This window comes from Nothobranchius furzeri, chromosome 13, assembly GCF_043380555.1.
Source record: "Nothobranchius furzeri strain GRZ-AD chromosome 13, NfurGRZ-RIMD1, whole genome shotgun sequence".
Classification (NCBI taxonomy): domain Eukaryota; kingdom Metazoa; phylum Chordata; class Actinopteri; order Cyprinodontiformes; family Nothobranchiidae; genus Nothobranchius; species Nothobranchius furzeri.
This window is the reverse complement of record NC_091753.1, coordinates 38,294,552-38,310,739: the sequence shown is the minus strand read 5'-3', so window position 1 is coordinate 38,310,739 and position 16,188 is coordinate 38,294,552. Positions and strand designations below refer to the sequence as shown.

Below are 16,188 nucleotides of genomic sequence, written 5' to 3'. Positions count from 1 at the left end.
TTATTTGTTTCAGCAGTTCTCTGCATCAGATACATTTCACATTAATTGTATCTGTGTTTGTTTCTATTATGTAACTCAGTACATTTTTCTTTAAATATCCAACAACAAGTATGTTTTCATCAAATGTAAAGCAACACATGAGACCACAAATATACCCTAGTTGTCATCATTATTATTATTATTATTATTATTATTATTATTATTATTATTATTATTATTATTTGGTCATATATGAAATAGAAAATGACCATATGCATAAGCTTATATCTTATCCAAATATTATAAAATCTGTACATATGATTTAGGAAAAAATTTGTTGTCAAACAATAATGCAGAAAATTACTGGAAAACGTAGCAGAATTACAAGCTGAAATATTTTGATCACCTTAAAGGGAAACTTTGCAGTTTTTGGTTGCTTTAACACCCCCTAGTGTCTGTTAGTAAAAGTGAAAATGAAACGTATCTCCTCGCTGTGTGTTCGCCTTTTTAACGCCTTAATCTAACAGCTAAAATGTCTCCTCGGCCATCATTAGTGTGTCTCCAGGAGTGATTAAACAAACCAGCTGTGTCCGCAATCTAAAACCTGCTGGAAACCTGCTGGAAGCAGACTGCAGTGCAAAGCATGTCAGCTCCACTTCACTAAGCCCAACAGGAACCAAAGCAGCACTCTGACGTAGCAAGTGCAATATTCTGGCCACAGAGGGGGGTGGGGGTGGGGTGGGGTAGGAGGGGTCTGAGTGACATTTCATCAACCCTGTAAAGGGTTATTTTAGCACATATTGGCTCAAGAAAATGATTTTAAAATATGGAAAAGTTGCCTTTTTCTTAGGTGTTAATGATTTCTGAGCATTAACGCTGAACAAACTAAATAGAAAGTTAAAAGTTAGCTCCGAATCTCTTCAATTCAAACTTAGTCGATTGCAATCCAAAAATACATGTTTGTAATGTATACAACTGAGAAAGCGTCAATCAATTTATTAGAGAAATAAAGTAGTGAAACAAATAAGTGAATTTAATTGCTGTGTAAAGTTATTACTTGAACAGAAATGAAAATGCATTGTTAAAAAGATGTAAAGTTGGAAAGATAACAGAAAGAGAAAATGTGATTTAAGTTTGTATAAAGAGTGAATGTCTTGTAATTAGTGTATTAAATCAGATTGACGAGAAGTTGACACCTAAAAACATTGTTGAGCAAGTAAGGTTTAGAGAAATTTCTAAAAGTTAACCCTGAAATGAATATTAAGGGTGCAGAATAATCTTTCTTCTTTTAAACTCTCTCCCTGCTGTCCATCTGCTTATGTCTCTTAAAAAGTTGGTGGTGGGCGGGGCCACAGGAGTTACTGAAATCTGATTGACTGCAACTGTAGATTCAAAATATGCCAATTACTTCACGTCGAAAGTTAGACATAGCCTACATTTTTATTAGAAATTAGAAATTTAAATCAAAATGTTATTGCTATGAAACAGTGGGTGGCACTGTGTTAATAGCAATAGATGCGCAAATCTGCAGTCGGCGTCAATCTTGGTGCAATTCCAAATCCAAACACTAGTGGTGCTAATGAGTAAAATAAGAAATTCCATCGTGAAATCTTGAGTAAGAAACTCTGCCTCATACTATATACATATATGAATATATATATATATATATATATATATATATATATATATATATATTCATATATAGTATATATATATATATATATACACTATATATATATATATATATATATATATATATATATATATATATATATATATACATATATATATATATATATATATATATATATATATATATATGGTATGTGTGTGTGTGTGTGTGTGTGTGTGTGTGTGTGTGTGTGTGTGTGTGAAACAACATATAAAATATTGTAAATTAACCAATTTAAGAGTAAAATGGAAGTAAAAACAGGTACTGGTGTGTTTTTCGGTTCACTCTTCAGTGTTTGTAAAATAAACATTTTTACACAATTTCTATTTTAATTGAGCAACATCTTTTCAAATAAATGATCCTGTTTCTGCTGTGTTTTCACCTCATTTCACATAAAGCAATGTCAGGAATCCAAATCATGTCATCAATATGGATTTTCCTATAAAGCCGGAAGATTTATTAAAGTGTCACTAATGGGAAACACAGTGCAATGATGGCATGTAAAGTATTTGAATCTGTGGCCTGGATCTTACAGAGGGCTGCTGTTTAAACACAACTAAACCAAATGGATACAGAATGACCCATTCAGCCTATTTAACTCATCAGACACCAGTACAGATGTACCAAGTCCCAACTAATGCATCTGCCTGTTTCCAGAATGTCTCAGTTGGAAGCAAAAGTAGGAATATAATTGTGGTTTACTTTCCAGAGTCGGGTGGATTTTAAATTGTTCATGCAAACACAGCAGAGTTTTTCCAGTCTGAGTAGACCAGGAAGCCGGTGAAGCTGCTGTCTGTTTTGGTGCTTGAGTAAAACCCGTTGTACTCCGCCAGAGCCACCTGAACCCACACCTGGTCACCAGGAACCAGGTGAAGAAGGGAGCCGCCAGATAGCGACGCCGGTTTGGGCCAGTTGCCGTAAAACTGAAAATAGGAGGCCACCACATGTCCATTCTTCATCAGGTCAAACTGCAGGCTGGCCCGGTACACTGTGGCATGGACGGCAAAGTAGTAGACTCCAGGGACTTTGCAGGTGAAGCGTCCAGTTTCCGCATTGTAGTCACCCTGCTCATTGATCACGATGGTGTCGAAGCAGACTGCATCGCCCACTGTGAGGGCCAGAGCGAGGCTCTGGGACAGTTTGGCATTGAAGGCTGATTTAGGAGCCACTGCACACTCACCTGGTGGCCCCCTCTCTCCCTTCTCTCCAGGGTCACCTTTGTCTCCAGTCAGGCCTCGCAGTCCAGTTTCACCTGGAAATAACAAGCAGCACAAACATCAGACTCAAAGTTATTTTGGCATTGGCATTTTGACATATAAAAGGTGAAAACAAGTACCTGACTCTCCCCTGTCTCCTTTCTGCCCTTTTTCTCCAGGAACTGCATCTCGTCCATCCCTTCCGTCCCTTCCCGGCTGACCGGGACTCCCGTGAACCCCTGGAGAGCCTGGGATTCCAGGGTGACCTGTACACAAACTGGGAGGGATCTTATTGTCCTCCAGCTGGCTGGAAAAATGTGTTTGTAGGATGAAGAGGGAGTGGAATAAGGGCAACAGCCTGAGTGATGTCATTGCAGTATCAAGGCTGGAAGAGAGAAAAGATGTTTGCATTGAAACAGAAAATGTTTACAGCTTACAAACAAGGTAGAAATGCTGGTCTGGACTACATTCATAAGATAAAAGCAATTACAAAAATGTGTGAGTGTAAATAATTGTATATGACTGTTTATTTAAACATAAAAAACTAAATGTGTGTTTAAAACCTAAAATGTTATTGAATTGATATTATACTTGATTTCCTTTCATCTTGAGCACCACAGCTCAAGTAAGAGTTTCACTCGGGTACTTTCTGCTCAGAGCATTGGTAAAAATGCATCAACAAATGCATCAAAACAGAATTTCGGGGGAATAAAAGTAATTGCTTCTTGCAGTTTGCAAAAAAAAAACTACATATAAATCAAGAGGCTGTTGAAAACATGTTTTTTACCAACAAGATTAAGATATATTTTATTTGTAAAAGTATAAAATCCAAGTTAATTTTTTTTACACATTTGCAGTGGTCTCTAGTATAAATGCACCACAACTCTACCAGTGACTCTAGTTTGCTTTAAAACAATGTTTTATTTCCACAAATAACATAATCCTGACAAAGTTCTGCTGTGTGGTGGGGTTGCTAATGCTAACGGTTAGCTACTAGATGAGATGTGCTCTGCTCTTTCCTGGATGCTAAAAGAACAGTCTTCCCCGTCCAGAGCCAGGATGAATAAGTCCATGAATGATCATTTTCAGTGTGACGTAGATCTGGCTGGCTTTTCTAACCCAATCATTTATCTGTCTATTTTCTAATGGCAGCTAATACAGGAAATAGGGGTAGAAGACAATTTTTATGTTCAGCCTGAATGTTAAACTCAGAGTGACTGATCACATTTTAAAAATAACAAGTAAAAAAAACTCTGTGAACTTGGTCTTTAAAGGGACTTTACGGAGTTTTGAATTGTTATGCTCGCGATTGCCCCCTCAGGCCAAAAGCGTAACGGCAGCTTCAATAGTAGGCTCGTGCACGAGGCGTGCATGCTGTACGTGCAAACTCCTTAACAAAAATAACAGCTGAGACAGTCGTGCGAGTGTGTGTGTGTTTGTGTGTGTGTGTGTGTGTGTGTGTGTGTGTGTGTGTGTGTGTGTGTGTGTGTGTGTGTGTGTGTGTGTGTGTGTGTGTGTGTGTGTGTGTGTGTGTGTGTGGCCCGGAGGACAGAGGACAGGAGAACGCGCAGCTAATTAATTAAATAATTTGGTTCTGTACCTTTCTCTTCAGCACAGCCGACAAAGGTTTAAGATGGGTCAGTCTCCCTGCATGCTCAGATCATTCCCTTCCCTTGCTTGAAAAATTGTTCCAAAATGAAAGCTGAACCCACATCTTTTTTTTATCTGTTAATTCAATGCCGTTCGGCGAGTCTCAAATAAAAATTTGGACATCTTACTGTAAAAATATACCATTAATGTAAAAAATAAACTCTAAATAAACTATGTTCACATCCAGAATCAAACCCAGGTATTCAGCATGAGAGTCCAACGTCTTACTAGGTGAGCTAAAGCATCAGTGATGTCTTTTGTATCTGTAATGTTTACATCGTTGATGACAGCTGAAACAACGTTCAAAGAATGGTTTGGAGCGAAAATGGCTATTTTGTTGCTAATTTGCAGGAAATATCTAGAAGAAAGTAGCTATGGGTCCTCAGAAATGTAGCTAGGTTCATCACTAGGCGTTAGGAACAGCGACAAAGTTGCTGAGTTGGCACTACCTCACTCTCTGCTGCTAAAGCTACTGATAGCAAATGCTACGGGCTATGCCTGAGCATGAACGTGCATGAAGCAGCCTGCTCGACCCGAGCAGCTCTCTTTTTCTGTGATTTTACAGAAAAACAGGCAATCACAGTAAAAATGCCAGAGCTCATTCTACAGGACCAGGGCATTGCAGGAGAATGTATGAAGAAGAAATTTATTATTTCTATACATGTTTTGGCTGTCAAACTTCCATAATGCCCCTTTAAATATTCTGAAACACAGTGGTGGCAGTGTCATGATTTGGTCACTGCATCACAACCATCATTGATTATAGTAAATCCTGACATGTCTGTGTGAACTTAATCTACACAGAAAAAGTGAACCACGAGAAGAGTTCACAATATCTATTCAAATAATTCTAATGCCAGATTAAAGTGTTAACCAAAATCCTTCAGAAATATTTCATAGGACCCAAGGAAAGCTCCTCATGAGAAGAAATAAGAATGCTGAACATCAGACCACTCACAAATCCCTCAAACTTAAGCCCATTCTGACTCTTTCAGTTGTTTCCTCCCAAAACTCTATTTAATCCCAGTCATGCATTTCAGCTGACACCAAATGAGCCACCAGAGAAAAGTCTGATTGTTCATTTTCTTCTTCATTTTTATCTCCCAAAGAAAATCAAGTCTAAGGAAAACTTTATTTCAGCTCTTCATTGTGTGTTTACTTTCCATGGTGGGGCTGTAATTCCAGAACAATCCAGTAGAGACAGAAAACAACTTTGATTCAATGTTGCCTTGTTGGTACCATCTACTGGACAAGAGTCATAAACTGAAGTGATGACCGAAGCAGGAGAAAGGCCGTAGATCTGAGCTTTTTGTTGTCCGTCAGCAGCTTTTCTAACGGAAGATTACAGCCTACAAACACAACAGCTGCAGACAGAAACAGAGAGGGAGGATAAGAAACTGAGGGAAAATGAGGATGGGACAAATAATCCCATCAGGATTCCTGGCTTAAGTGGAGTTTGAATAAGATGAAAAATCTGAGTCTGAACAGTGGTCTGCCACTATTAGTAGTCCAAAGATGGTTAGACATGAAGGGTTTTAACGAGTCACACAAAAGGAATCCAGTGTTTAGGAAGCACAAATGACTGGTGTTTGAGTTCTTAATCTATTTACCCAATTTTTGAAATATTTCAGTCTAGTTGAGTTAAAAGTAATTTGGATTCAACTTCAACACAGTGACTGATGTGGCAACAGCGTATTCCCAAAGAAACCCAGGGGCATTTGGACAGAGAATATCTTGTCTGGGGACCACAGTTTGTTTTCTGTGTAAACAACTTGACAATCAGTCAAACCACAATAAAGAAAATGTGCAAAAAGATTCCCCATTCATGGTTTAAAAAATCTTAAAGTCAACAAATAGACTTCAATCAACTCTAAAAAAAATTTAACCATGTCATTTGGAGCTACTTTGGGTCTTTTTTTAGTCTGAGTGTCTAGTATTTTGCAGTAGAGGGTTACACATTTTTACAAGCATGTAACTGGGGCCCAGTGTCTCATAATTACCATTTGTAGCCTCCAGAAAAGTCTGTTTTCCCCCTACATTTTGACCGCTTCAGTATCTGGCCATTTGGAGACATAAGTCTTAACTGGTGCTTTTAATCTACAAGAAAGATACTGTTGCTTGGCCAAGGTCTGACATGTTCTGAGGAAGGTGTCTAAACCAAGACATGTAGAATCAACCCAGGAGAAGGTAAAATGAAAAAATAATATTTTTATTTGTGGATAACGGTAACTGAGGGCGCACTGGGAGTTCCAGTGGACAGGAAAAACGGGAAACGCAGCGTCTGGAGGGAAGAGCAGATTAGAGGTGAGTCCTAAGAACTTTAAGTCCAACAGATAATGAGTGAGGGGACTTACTGGGGAAAAATGAGTTCAGCGAGTGAGGGGATGGGTAACGAGCCGGGGGTATCCAGGTGAGCGGTTCCAGAGCTGGAGAGGGAGTGGGTAGTCGTTGGAGAGCAGGTCGGTCAGCGGTGAATGGATGACGTGGCGTGTGAGCAGAGCAAAGTCCTATTGAGCGTGGTGAGGGAATAATCCAGAGACGAGGAGAACCCGAGGTCGGAGATCCAGGAGACGTAAAATCACAAAAGTCCCAGGAAAAAGGTACACGTAATAATGTTCACAAAAACCAAGAGCCAAGTACGAGGGCTGGAAACTACCAGTCAGTAGCAATCATCCAGCATCGAGTAGTGTCACCCTCCTCCTTAAGAAGCCAACCCACTGATTAGCTGATAAGGTGCAGCTGCCGCTCCCTCTCCTGCAAGACACAACTCAGAGATCTCATGTAAAGAGACAAGTACTCACCCCCGGCTCATAACAGTACCCCCCCCCCCCCCCCCCCCCCCCCCCCCAACGAACGCCACCCGGCGTCCTAGCCGAAGTGGCCTCGAACTCCCGGATCAGGGACGGGTCCTCGATGAAGGATCGAGGTACCCAGGACCTCTCTTCGGGATCGTACCCCTCCCAGTCCACGAGGTACTGGACCCCACGGGGACGGGAAGCCAGGATCTTGTTCACGGAGTAGACCAGCCCACCCCTGTAGAGGCGAGCCGGAGGAGGAGGCACAGGAGACAGACAAAGTGGTCTGGAGACCAATGGCTTGACCAGAGACACGTGAAAAACGGGGTGGACCCGAAGGGAACGAGGAAGGTCCAGCCTCACAGTGGATGGAGTAGGAACCTCCAGGATCTTGAAGGGACCGATGAAACGTGGGGACAACTTGCGGCTGGTCGCCTTCAGCGGGATGTCCTTAGAGGACAACCATACGCTCTGACCAGGTGAATAAACCAGGGCCGGTCGCTGCTGACGATCCGTCAACTGCTTGTTCTTCTGCGCAGTGCGATCAAACGCCACTCTGGTGGTGGACCAAGCAAGTCTTGCACCGCGGAGGAATTGTGGAATGGAAGACAGGGCTGGAGACTGAAGGGGGAACAGAGAGGGTTGATAACCAAGCGATGATTCAAAAGGGGACTGACCTGTGGCTGATGAGACGTGGCTGTTGTGCGCGTATTCCACTCAGGCTAGATGGGTACTCCAGGAGGAAGGATGAGAGGCACAGACACAGCATAACATGGCTCCAAGCTCCTGGTTCATCTGTTCACATTGTCCGTTTGTCTGGGGGGTGATGTCCTGAGGTGAGAGCCACCTGAGCCCCTAAGGTCTCCGCAAACTCCTTCCATACTCTGGAGACAATTTGCGGACCACGATCAGACAGTAACTCCTCTTGGATGCCATGAAGGCGGAAAACGTGTTTGACCAGTAGTTGTGCGGTGACAGCTGAGGAAGGAAGCAACTTTAACGAAACCAGATGACATGCCTTAGAAAACCGATCAACGATGGTGAGTATTGTATTAAAGCCGTGAGAGTTTGGGAAACCACACACAAAGTTCAAAGCAATATGAGACCAAGGGCGAAAGGGAATAGGTAAAGGGTTTAACAGACCTGCTGGTTGACGGTGATCAACCTTTTGCTGGGAGCAGGTATGGCAACCTGAAATGTAGCTTGTAACATCCTTGTATGTAGACGGCCACCAGAAAAACCTTCTGATTAGGGCAACAGTGCGACCCACGCCAGGATGCAGCGTGAACTTGCCTGTATAAGCCCAGTGTTTGACCTTACTCCTCATGGACTGGGGCACATACAGCCTGCCTGGAGGGACGTTACCTGGACCGGGGTCCGTCTTGAGGGCCTCCAGAGCCTGGTCCCTGACTTCCCAGGTAACCCTGCCCACGACTCATGCCGGAGGTAAGATAGTGGAGGGTTCCTCTTCCTGATCTGGTGAGTATAGTCTGGAAAGAGCGCCGGGCTTAGGGTTTTTGGAACCTGGTCAGTGGGAGATTTGAAAGTTGAAACACGAAAAGAAAAGGGACCACCTATACTGTCATGGATAGAGTCTTTTTGCTTCCTTTAAACAGACCAGGTTTTTATGATCGGTCCAAATAATGGACGGCTTCTCAGCGCCCTCCAGCCAATGTCTCCACTCTTCTATGGCGAGTTTCACCGCCAACAGTTCGCGGTCTCCAACATCATATCTGCTCTCTGCGGGGGTCAAACGACGTGAGAAGAAGGCATAAAGATGAAGGCGATGATCCTCTGGGGAGACCTGGGACAGCACTGCTCCCATGGAGTCTACCTCGAGGGTAAATTGGTGTAGCGGATCTGGTCGATGGAGCACAGGGGCATTGGTGAATCTCGTCATAACTGCTCGGAAAGCTGCGTCAGCTTCTGGAGACGGCTTCTGGCTTCTGGTTTGTTAATCGAAGTCAGGTTGGTTAACGGAGTGGCCGTTTGTAGTTCTTGATGAATCTTCTGTAAAAATTAGCAAACCCCAGGAACCTCTGCTACTGCTCACGTGTGGACGGAGTGGGCCATTCAGTAACAGCTTGTACCTTGTCAGTATCTGGCTTCAACCGCCCGCTCTTGATGATGAACCCCAGGAACTTGACAGTGGGAGCATGAAAAACACACTTCTCAGCTTTAACATATAGCCGATTCTCCAACAGACGTTGCAAAACCGCTCAAACATGCTGGGTATGCTGTTCCTGTGTTTTGGAGAAAATCAGAATATCGTCTAGATACACAGCCACAAACTTATTTAGGTAATCACCCAACACAGAATTTACCAACGACTGAAAAACTGCTGGTGCATTGGTTAACCCAAAGGGCATCACTAAATACTCAGTGTCCAAGAGGGGTTTTGAATGCTGTCTTCCACTCATCTCCCTCCCTTATCCTCACCAGATGATAGGCGTTCCTGAGGTCCAGTCGACTGAAGATAGAAGCGTCCTCAACAGGTTCAAAGGTGGAGGAGTGTAACGGCAGAGGTATTTGTTTATAACAGTGATTTGATTCAAACCCTGGTAGTCTATGCATGGCCTGAGTGACCCCTCCTTCTTGGGTACAAAGAAAAACCCGGTGCCCAAAGGAGAAGAGGACGGTCTGATGGTTCGGGCGGCCAGGGAGTCTTGGATGTACTTCTCCATGCTCTCACTCTCAGGCTTGGAGAGATGATACAGACGGCTAGATGGAAGAGGAGCTCCTGGAAATAAATCAACTCCACAGTCGAATGGTCTGTGAGGAGATAAGGAAGAGGCACGGTCCTTACTGAAAACCTGTTTGAGGTCATGGTATTCAGGGGGAACCGCTGAGAGATCAATGTCCTCCACTGGTGGGGTCGTAGAGCCGCAGATAGGCGAGGAGGCAGAGCAGAGGCAACGTTGAGAGCACTCGGGACTCCATCCCACAATTCTGTTCCTCCTCCAGTCAAGTTGAGGATTGTGGCGTACTAACCAGGAATGCCCAAGCACCAACGGCGACTGAGGAGAAGGGAACACATAAAAGGTCAAGGTCTCGGTGTGGTTACCTGACACCTTTAGACGGAGAGGAATAGTCTGATGGGTGATGGTGGAGAGGTTCCGACAATCCAGAGAGGAGACTGAGAGAGGCGCGGTCAACGGGGTGGTTGGGATCCTCCATTTTTCAATCAGCTTGGAGTCCAACATGGATTGTTCGCAACCCAAGTCCAGTAGGGATTCGAGATGGATCTGTTCGGAATTAAAAAACACAGAGCACAGGAGAGAACACGAGAACTAGTAGAGTCTGAGTTGCTGCCCGCCAGTAATCCTGGTTTTACCGGTAGGCTCTGCCTTTTAACAGTAACGAGCAGTCTCGGGCAAAATGTCCATCTTTACCACAGTACATGCATAAACCAAACCTCATACGATGTTGTCTCTCCTCCTGTGTGAGACGAGTCCTCCCCATCTGCATCGGTTCCTCAGCTGGTGAGGATTCTGTTGAGGAGTGACCACTAGTTCCTTGGCCCCGATCCTGAGTGGGAGGTGAACTGGGCCCGGGGTCTTGTCGCCTCAGCTCGTGGCGTCGCTTGTCGATGGAGGTAGCCAGTCTGATGAGGGCCTCCAACGAACCGGGCTCGGGGGATAGGGCCAGCTGGTTCCGGACCCAATCATTAAGAGCCTCGGTGAAGGCGGCAATAAGAGCTTCCTCGTTCCAGGACGTCCGAGCTGCCAGGATACGAAAATCCAATGCTATGTCTGCCACTGTCCTTCTGCCTTGAGAAAGATTCCAGAGCTTCTTTCTAATATCCGAGCTGGACTCAAAACTTCCAAAAGTCAGTTTAAAATCAGATAAAAAATCATTGTATGAAACATTCAAAAAGGATTCACAGTGGCTCTTAGCCTCGGCCCACCTTAGAGCCTTTCCTCGTAGCAGCCCCACTACATAGCAAATCTTCACAGAGTCCGAGGCAAAGGCCACAGGAGAACGTTCAAAGGCCAGTCTACACTGGAGTAGAAAACTGTGGCATTCCTCAAACTCACCGCTAAAAGTCACTGATGGTGGGGATGCTGCAAGACGGAAGTGGGTGACTTCCGGAGGACATGCAGCTTCCGGTCCGGGGAAAACCGCAGCTGCTGGAGCGGCAAATTATGGTTCAGCTGGCGGAGGTGGCTGTTGATGCTGAGACAAACCGTCGTGGACTTGTCTTACCAGAGCCTCCAATTGTTGGTAGGGTTGATACGCTGCGGCGAGTTGTTCCATAAGTAGCGGTAGTGTCTGTTCCTGCTGTGTTAACCTGTGGGTGAGATCGGTGAGGGCTGCTTCTGCAGGATTAGCGGTATGGCCGGATGATTCTGACATGTTCTGAGGAAGGTGTCTAACCCAAGACATGCAGATTCAACCCAGGAGAAGGTATAATGAAAAAATAATATTTTTATTTGTGGATAACGGTAACTGAGCGCACACTGGGAATTCCAGTGGACAGGAAAAACGGGAAACGCAGCGTCTGGTGGGGAGAGCAGATTAGAGGTGAGTCCTGAGAACTTTAAGTCCAACAGATAATGAGTGAGCGGTTCCAGAGCTGGAGAGGGAGCGGGTAGTTGTTGGAGAGCAGGTCGGTCAGCGGTGACTGGATGACTTGGCGTGTGAGCAGAGCAGAGTCCTATTGAGCGTGGTGAGTGTTCACAAAAACCAAGAGCCAAATACGAGGGCAAGAAACTGTCAGTAGCAATCATCCAGCATCGAGTAGTGTCACCCTCCTCCTCAAGAAGCCAACCCGCTGATTAGCTGATCAGGTGCAGCTGCCGCTCCCTCTCCTGCAAGACACAACTCAGAGATCTCATGTAGAGAGACGAGTACTCACCCCCGGCTCATGACAAGGTCCCTCTCAAGCTTTCCACTTATCTCAGACTGCTTTGCTTCACAGAACAAGAAGAAGGAACTTTTATAATAACGAACCGTTATGAATAATGGAGTGTTAAAATAATCATTTAATGAATGAATAATAATGGCTGAAGAATAATAACAATGTTGTGATTAATCTGTGCTTAAATTACTGAAGTTGAAATGAATATTATGTTTTGATCAGTAAGTTGATTTAACAAGTGAATCACTATCTACTGACAAGCTCACACACACTTACCATATCTCCATGACGCAAGTTAAAGTTAAACGTCACTGCTCATAGAGAATTCCTGATCCACAAATCAGAGCTCTTCTATCTGATGTTCTGAGGTTTGTTTGGTAAAACCCCTTTACATGTCAAATTCTGGTTGGCCATGTATTCAAAATATGTTAAAACAGAACTCACTTCCTGAGTGAGTCAGTTTTTGAGAAAGCTTCGGACCGGCCATCTGAAGCAAAACCTTTTTAACCCAGCGCATCTTTTGACAAGCTGTCAAAACCTGTTGCACGCTACCGCTGACTGCATACGGTTCCATCAGAATAAAGCTGAACCAGCTTCAACTCCATACTCCATAGACGCAAAACAAGTCCACCTGTTTGTCGTGACCTGGAGACGACTCTGGACTGACCTGGTCGTACTGCGGTTTCTCTACAGACTTCAGTACCGTGGGGTCCACGGACTCTCCGACATCTCGGTTCCAAAAGAGAGTCTCCAACGAAGGGTACATAGACTCGACAGATTGCGTCATTATAGTTTATAGCAGACCAAATTCACTCCCACTCAGAACTCAGTTTCTCCAGATAAGAAGGTTCTGATAACGTCACATTCACACATCCTCACACCTCACAATCCATCCACTTAGATTCATTCATCATATAAAGTGTTTCCTAGTTGTCATGTTTTCAATTGTTTAGAAAATAAATTTCTTACTTTTTATAAACTTGACTCTGTCTGAATTAATACGAAGTGTCTTACAATCCCTGAATAAACAAATAATTCTAAATCTTCTGGTTAAACATTCAAAGACCAATCAGACTGGATTTTCATATTTATATAGAAATTCACATCTTATTGGTCAAATGTAGTGTAGCATATTTAGCTTAAAAAGCACCCAAAATAAATATGTATGTTAACCCTACACCATGTTTGAGTTAAAACAAACATTTTTGCATGATCTCTAAAACCACATCCATTTCTTTTTTTTTTATTAACATTGTTCTTTGCTAATGTTTTCATGTGCTGCAACACTTCTTCATAAACACACAACTTACTTTTGCAGCTCTACGTTTCACTGGATTACCTGAGAATAAGACTTCTGTGCGTATTTTTCATTATCTCAGCTCCTGGAAAGGCATAAAGTTCAGTTCAAAGACAGTCGAACCCTTACCAGGATGTATGGAAGCTGCTGCTGAAGTTTATGTCTGAATCCACTGAAAAGCTGCTCCTCTGATCCCGAGAGTCTGGCTGGGAAAAACCAAAAGGAAATGTGATGAAATCCAATTAGAAAGCTGGAGTCGGTGGGAGAGGAGGAGCCATGGGTGGAGGAGAAGGAGGAAAATATGTGATGTCCATCCAGCTCACACAGAAGAGAAATATAACCAAAACAAAAAGTAAGACAGTAAAATCAGTGTGAAGGGAGGGATTTAAAGGGGAGGGTGATAAACAGACATTTTTCAGATGCTGCATAAAAAACATGAAGAAACTCCCCAACATGTGCCCTCGGGGCTGTGGTTAAAGTTAAATGTTCCCACGATGCACCGCTGCAGCTGGGAATGTGCTGTCCACTGAGTTTCATGTTGATTTTTATTATCTAAAGAAGCTATTTTCTTGCTCCTGATAGCATCTTTCAAACTAAAATCTGTCTTCTGCTCAAACAAGACTGACCATAATCCTCTATAATCCTGCAGAAGTGTTTATGAAGAAGTGTTGCAGTACATGTAAACATTAGCAAAGAAATATGTCAATTTAGAAAAAAGGGGAGTGGAGCTTTGTCAATGGAGCTAAACTTTTAAGTCATGTCCAGGCCAATGAAAATGTGATTTTGTTGTTATCTTGGAGACCAGACCCCTGAGAAGGAACCAAGTCTGCAGTAAAACAGGAAGCTGTAGAAAAATGATTTTGGTGTCCTGGGATGAAAAGAAAAACATCAGAAGAACATTTTTAAGAAATAAATCAGTTCAGGTTCATTTAAAGTCAGTTTATACAGAATGTAGTAGGGACGGGTCAAGTGTGACGTGACCAGGATGAGAGTTATCTCCCAACTGGAAAAATGTGGAATGCTCTCTTTGGGCTGGAATGAAGATCACTGCCTCAAAAGAAGAATGCTGTTGTTTTGTTTATAATGGATGGATGGATGGATGGATGGATGGATGGATGGATGGATGGATGGATGCTGGGTGAATGGATGGATGGATGGATGGATGCTGGGTGAATGGATGGATGGATGGATGGATGGATGGATGGATGTTTTTTACAATACTTAATTGATTTATAATCCTAATCTGATCCAACTACATGAAATATTGATCAGTAGTTAAGTTACTAAAGTCCACTAAATACATCTGATTATTCTGACAGTCTATAATTCACACTCCTTTCAGGTTCTAAAGGAAAGTCTCTTTATGTGAGGGTGAGCCCAATCTGAATGAACACATCTGCAGTTTAGCACTTTGACTGTAAAGAGCAGGTTTTATTGGATCGTAGAGTTTTAAATTTCAGTCATCAGGCTTTTATAGCGAGGAGTCAGCTGACTCCTGTGGAGGTACCAACCCGAAACTGTGTTTAATTAGCAGCACCAGATTCAGCACATTTTGGGTCTGCTGCACTCATTTCCTGGAAAAGTCCGGCATAAACCACGGCTCAGAGCACTAAATGGTAATTTGCTCCATGTGGCAATTTAACAACTTAGAACTCACTTACTTTCAATATGTAGCGGTGGAGTTATGGCATGAAGAGTGCTTGGAGACACATCATTTTAAAGTCCTTTAAGTACAAGAAATCAGTAAACAAGACAATTTAGAAAACAATCTTGACAAAATTTTATATTTAAAAAAAGGATTATAAATTACAGTTATTGTCTTTCCTTTTATAACCATTTAAACCTCCAAATGTTCTTTTTATTAGTCAGTTTTTATTGGAGCTGGTAATTATTATTGTAATAAATAAAAAACATTTTAACTGGACCAGAACTTGATGACATTAAGAAAATTCCCTGCTGTATATTTTTTAAATAAAATATGCTTTTCTATGTGAGGCACTTTATTTAAAAAATATGTACATTATACTGTCACATAAGAAATAAAATGCATTATGTTCGTATTAAATATGTAAACTCTACTGTTTGAGTTTTTGTGTCCATGCAGAGAGTTGTGTGTGAACACAGACGTCTGGGAGTCGCTGTTCAACTTTTAGTAAATAAAGACGAAACTGAGTAAAGGAGACATGTTTATTATTTAAACTATCACTTAAATAAAAAAAGTGCATAGAAAATAAACATGATTACAAACTTTACTTTTTACACTTATGTACAACTTTGTGTCCTAATTATACATTCAACCAAGTAGTTTGTGGTTTATTTTCACGGTGGTGGTTTTCCTTCATTTTCCTTTACTGAAATAAACACTGTTGAACGGGAGGATAAAACTTGACTGTTGTGAATACCTTTGTTACAGAGAGCAGGAGGATATCGATGCAAGACAAAGGTATATTCAAGGCAAAAGAAACAACTGGCCTGTTCATGATCCCTCATACTGCACCCCCCCCCCCCCCCTCGTTCTGACACTACATCCCATCTTAGACTGTTTATACACAACAAACGCTTCAAAAATTACAAATACAAGTTAAGTACTCATACAATCTCTCCAAAACCCTGACTTGTAAAAAGAACAACTCAGGGTGAATGCTGTGCCAAATAAATAAATTAAAAAATTTCCAACATCAGCATGATGACTTTCTATAAAACAGTACAAGATAAGTACAACCAAAGCTTCAGAGGAG

General features: G+C 42.5%; 1 protein-coding gene across 1 annotated transcript; it reads right to left on the bottom strand.

The window, feature by feature from the left end:
- Positions 1-1,807: 1,807 nt before the first annotated feature.
- Positions 1,808-13,866, bottom strand: c1qtnf5 (C1q and TNF related 5). Its single transcript, XM_015951572.3, has 3 exons — positions 13,580-13,866; positions 2,988-3,232; positions 1,808-2,903 (listed from the first exon to the last, which is right to left on the bottom strand). The coding sequence occupies exons 2-3, from the start codon at positions 3,217-3,219 to the stop codon at positions 2,383-2,385; spliced, it is 753 nt and encodes a 250-aa protein (XP_015807058.1). The 5' UTR covers positions 3,220-3,232; positions 13,580-13,866; the 3' UTR covers positions 1,808-2,382.
- Between the last annotated feature and the right edge of the window lie 2,322 nt (positions 13,867-16,188).

Coding starts and splice junctions, on each gene's coding strand:
- c1qtnf5 (XM_015951572.3), bottom strand. CDS start 3,219: ATGACATCACTCAGGCTGTTGCCCTTATTCCACTCCCTCTTCATCCTA. Junction 2,904..2,987: donor AGGAGACAGGGGAGAGTCAG/GTACTTGTTTTC, acceptor TGTTATTTCCAG/GTGAAACTGGACTGCGAGGC.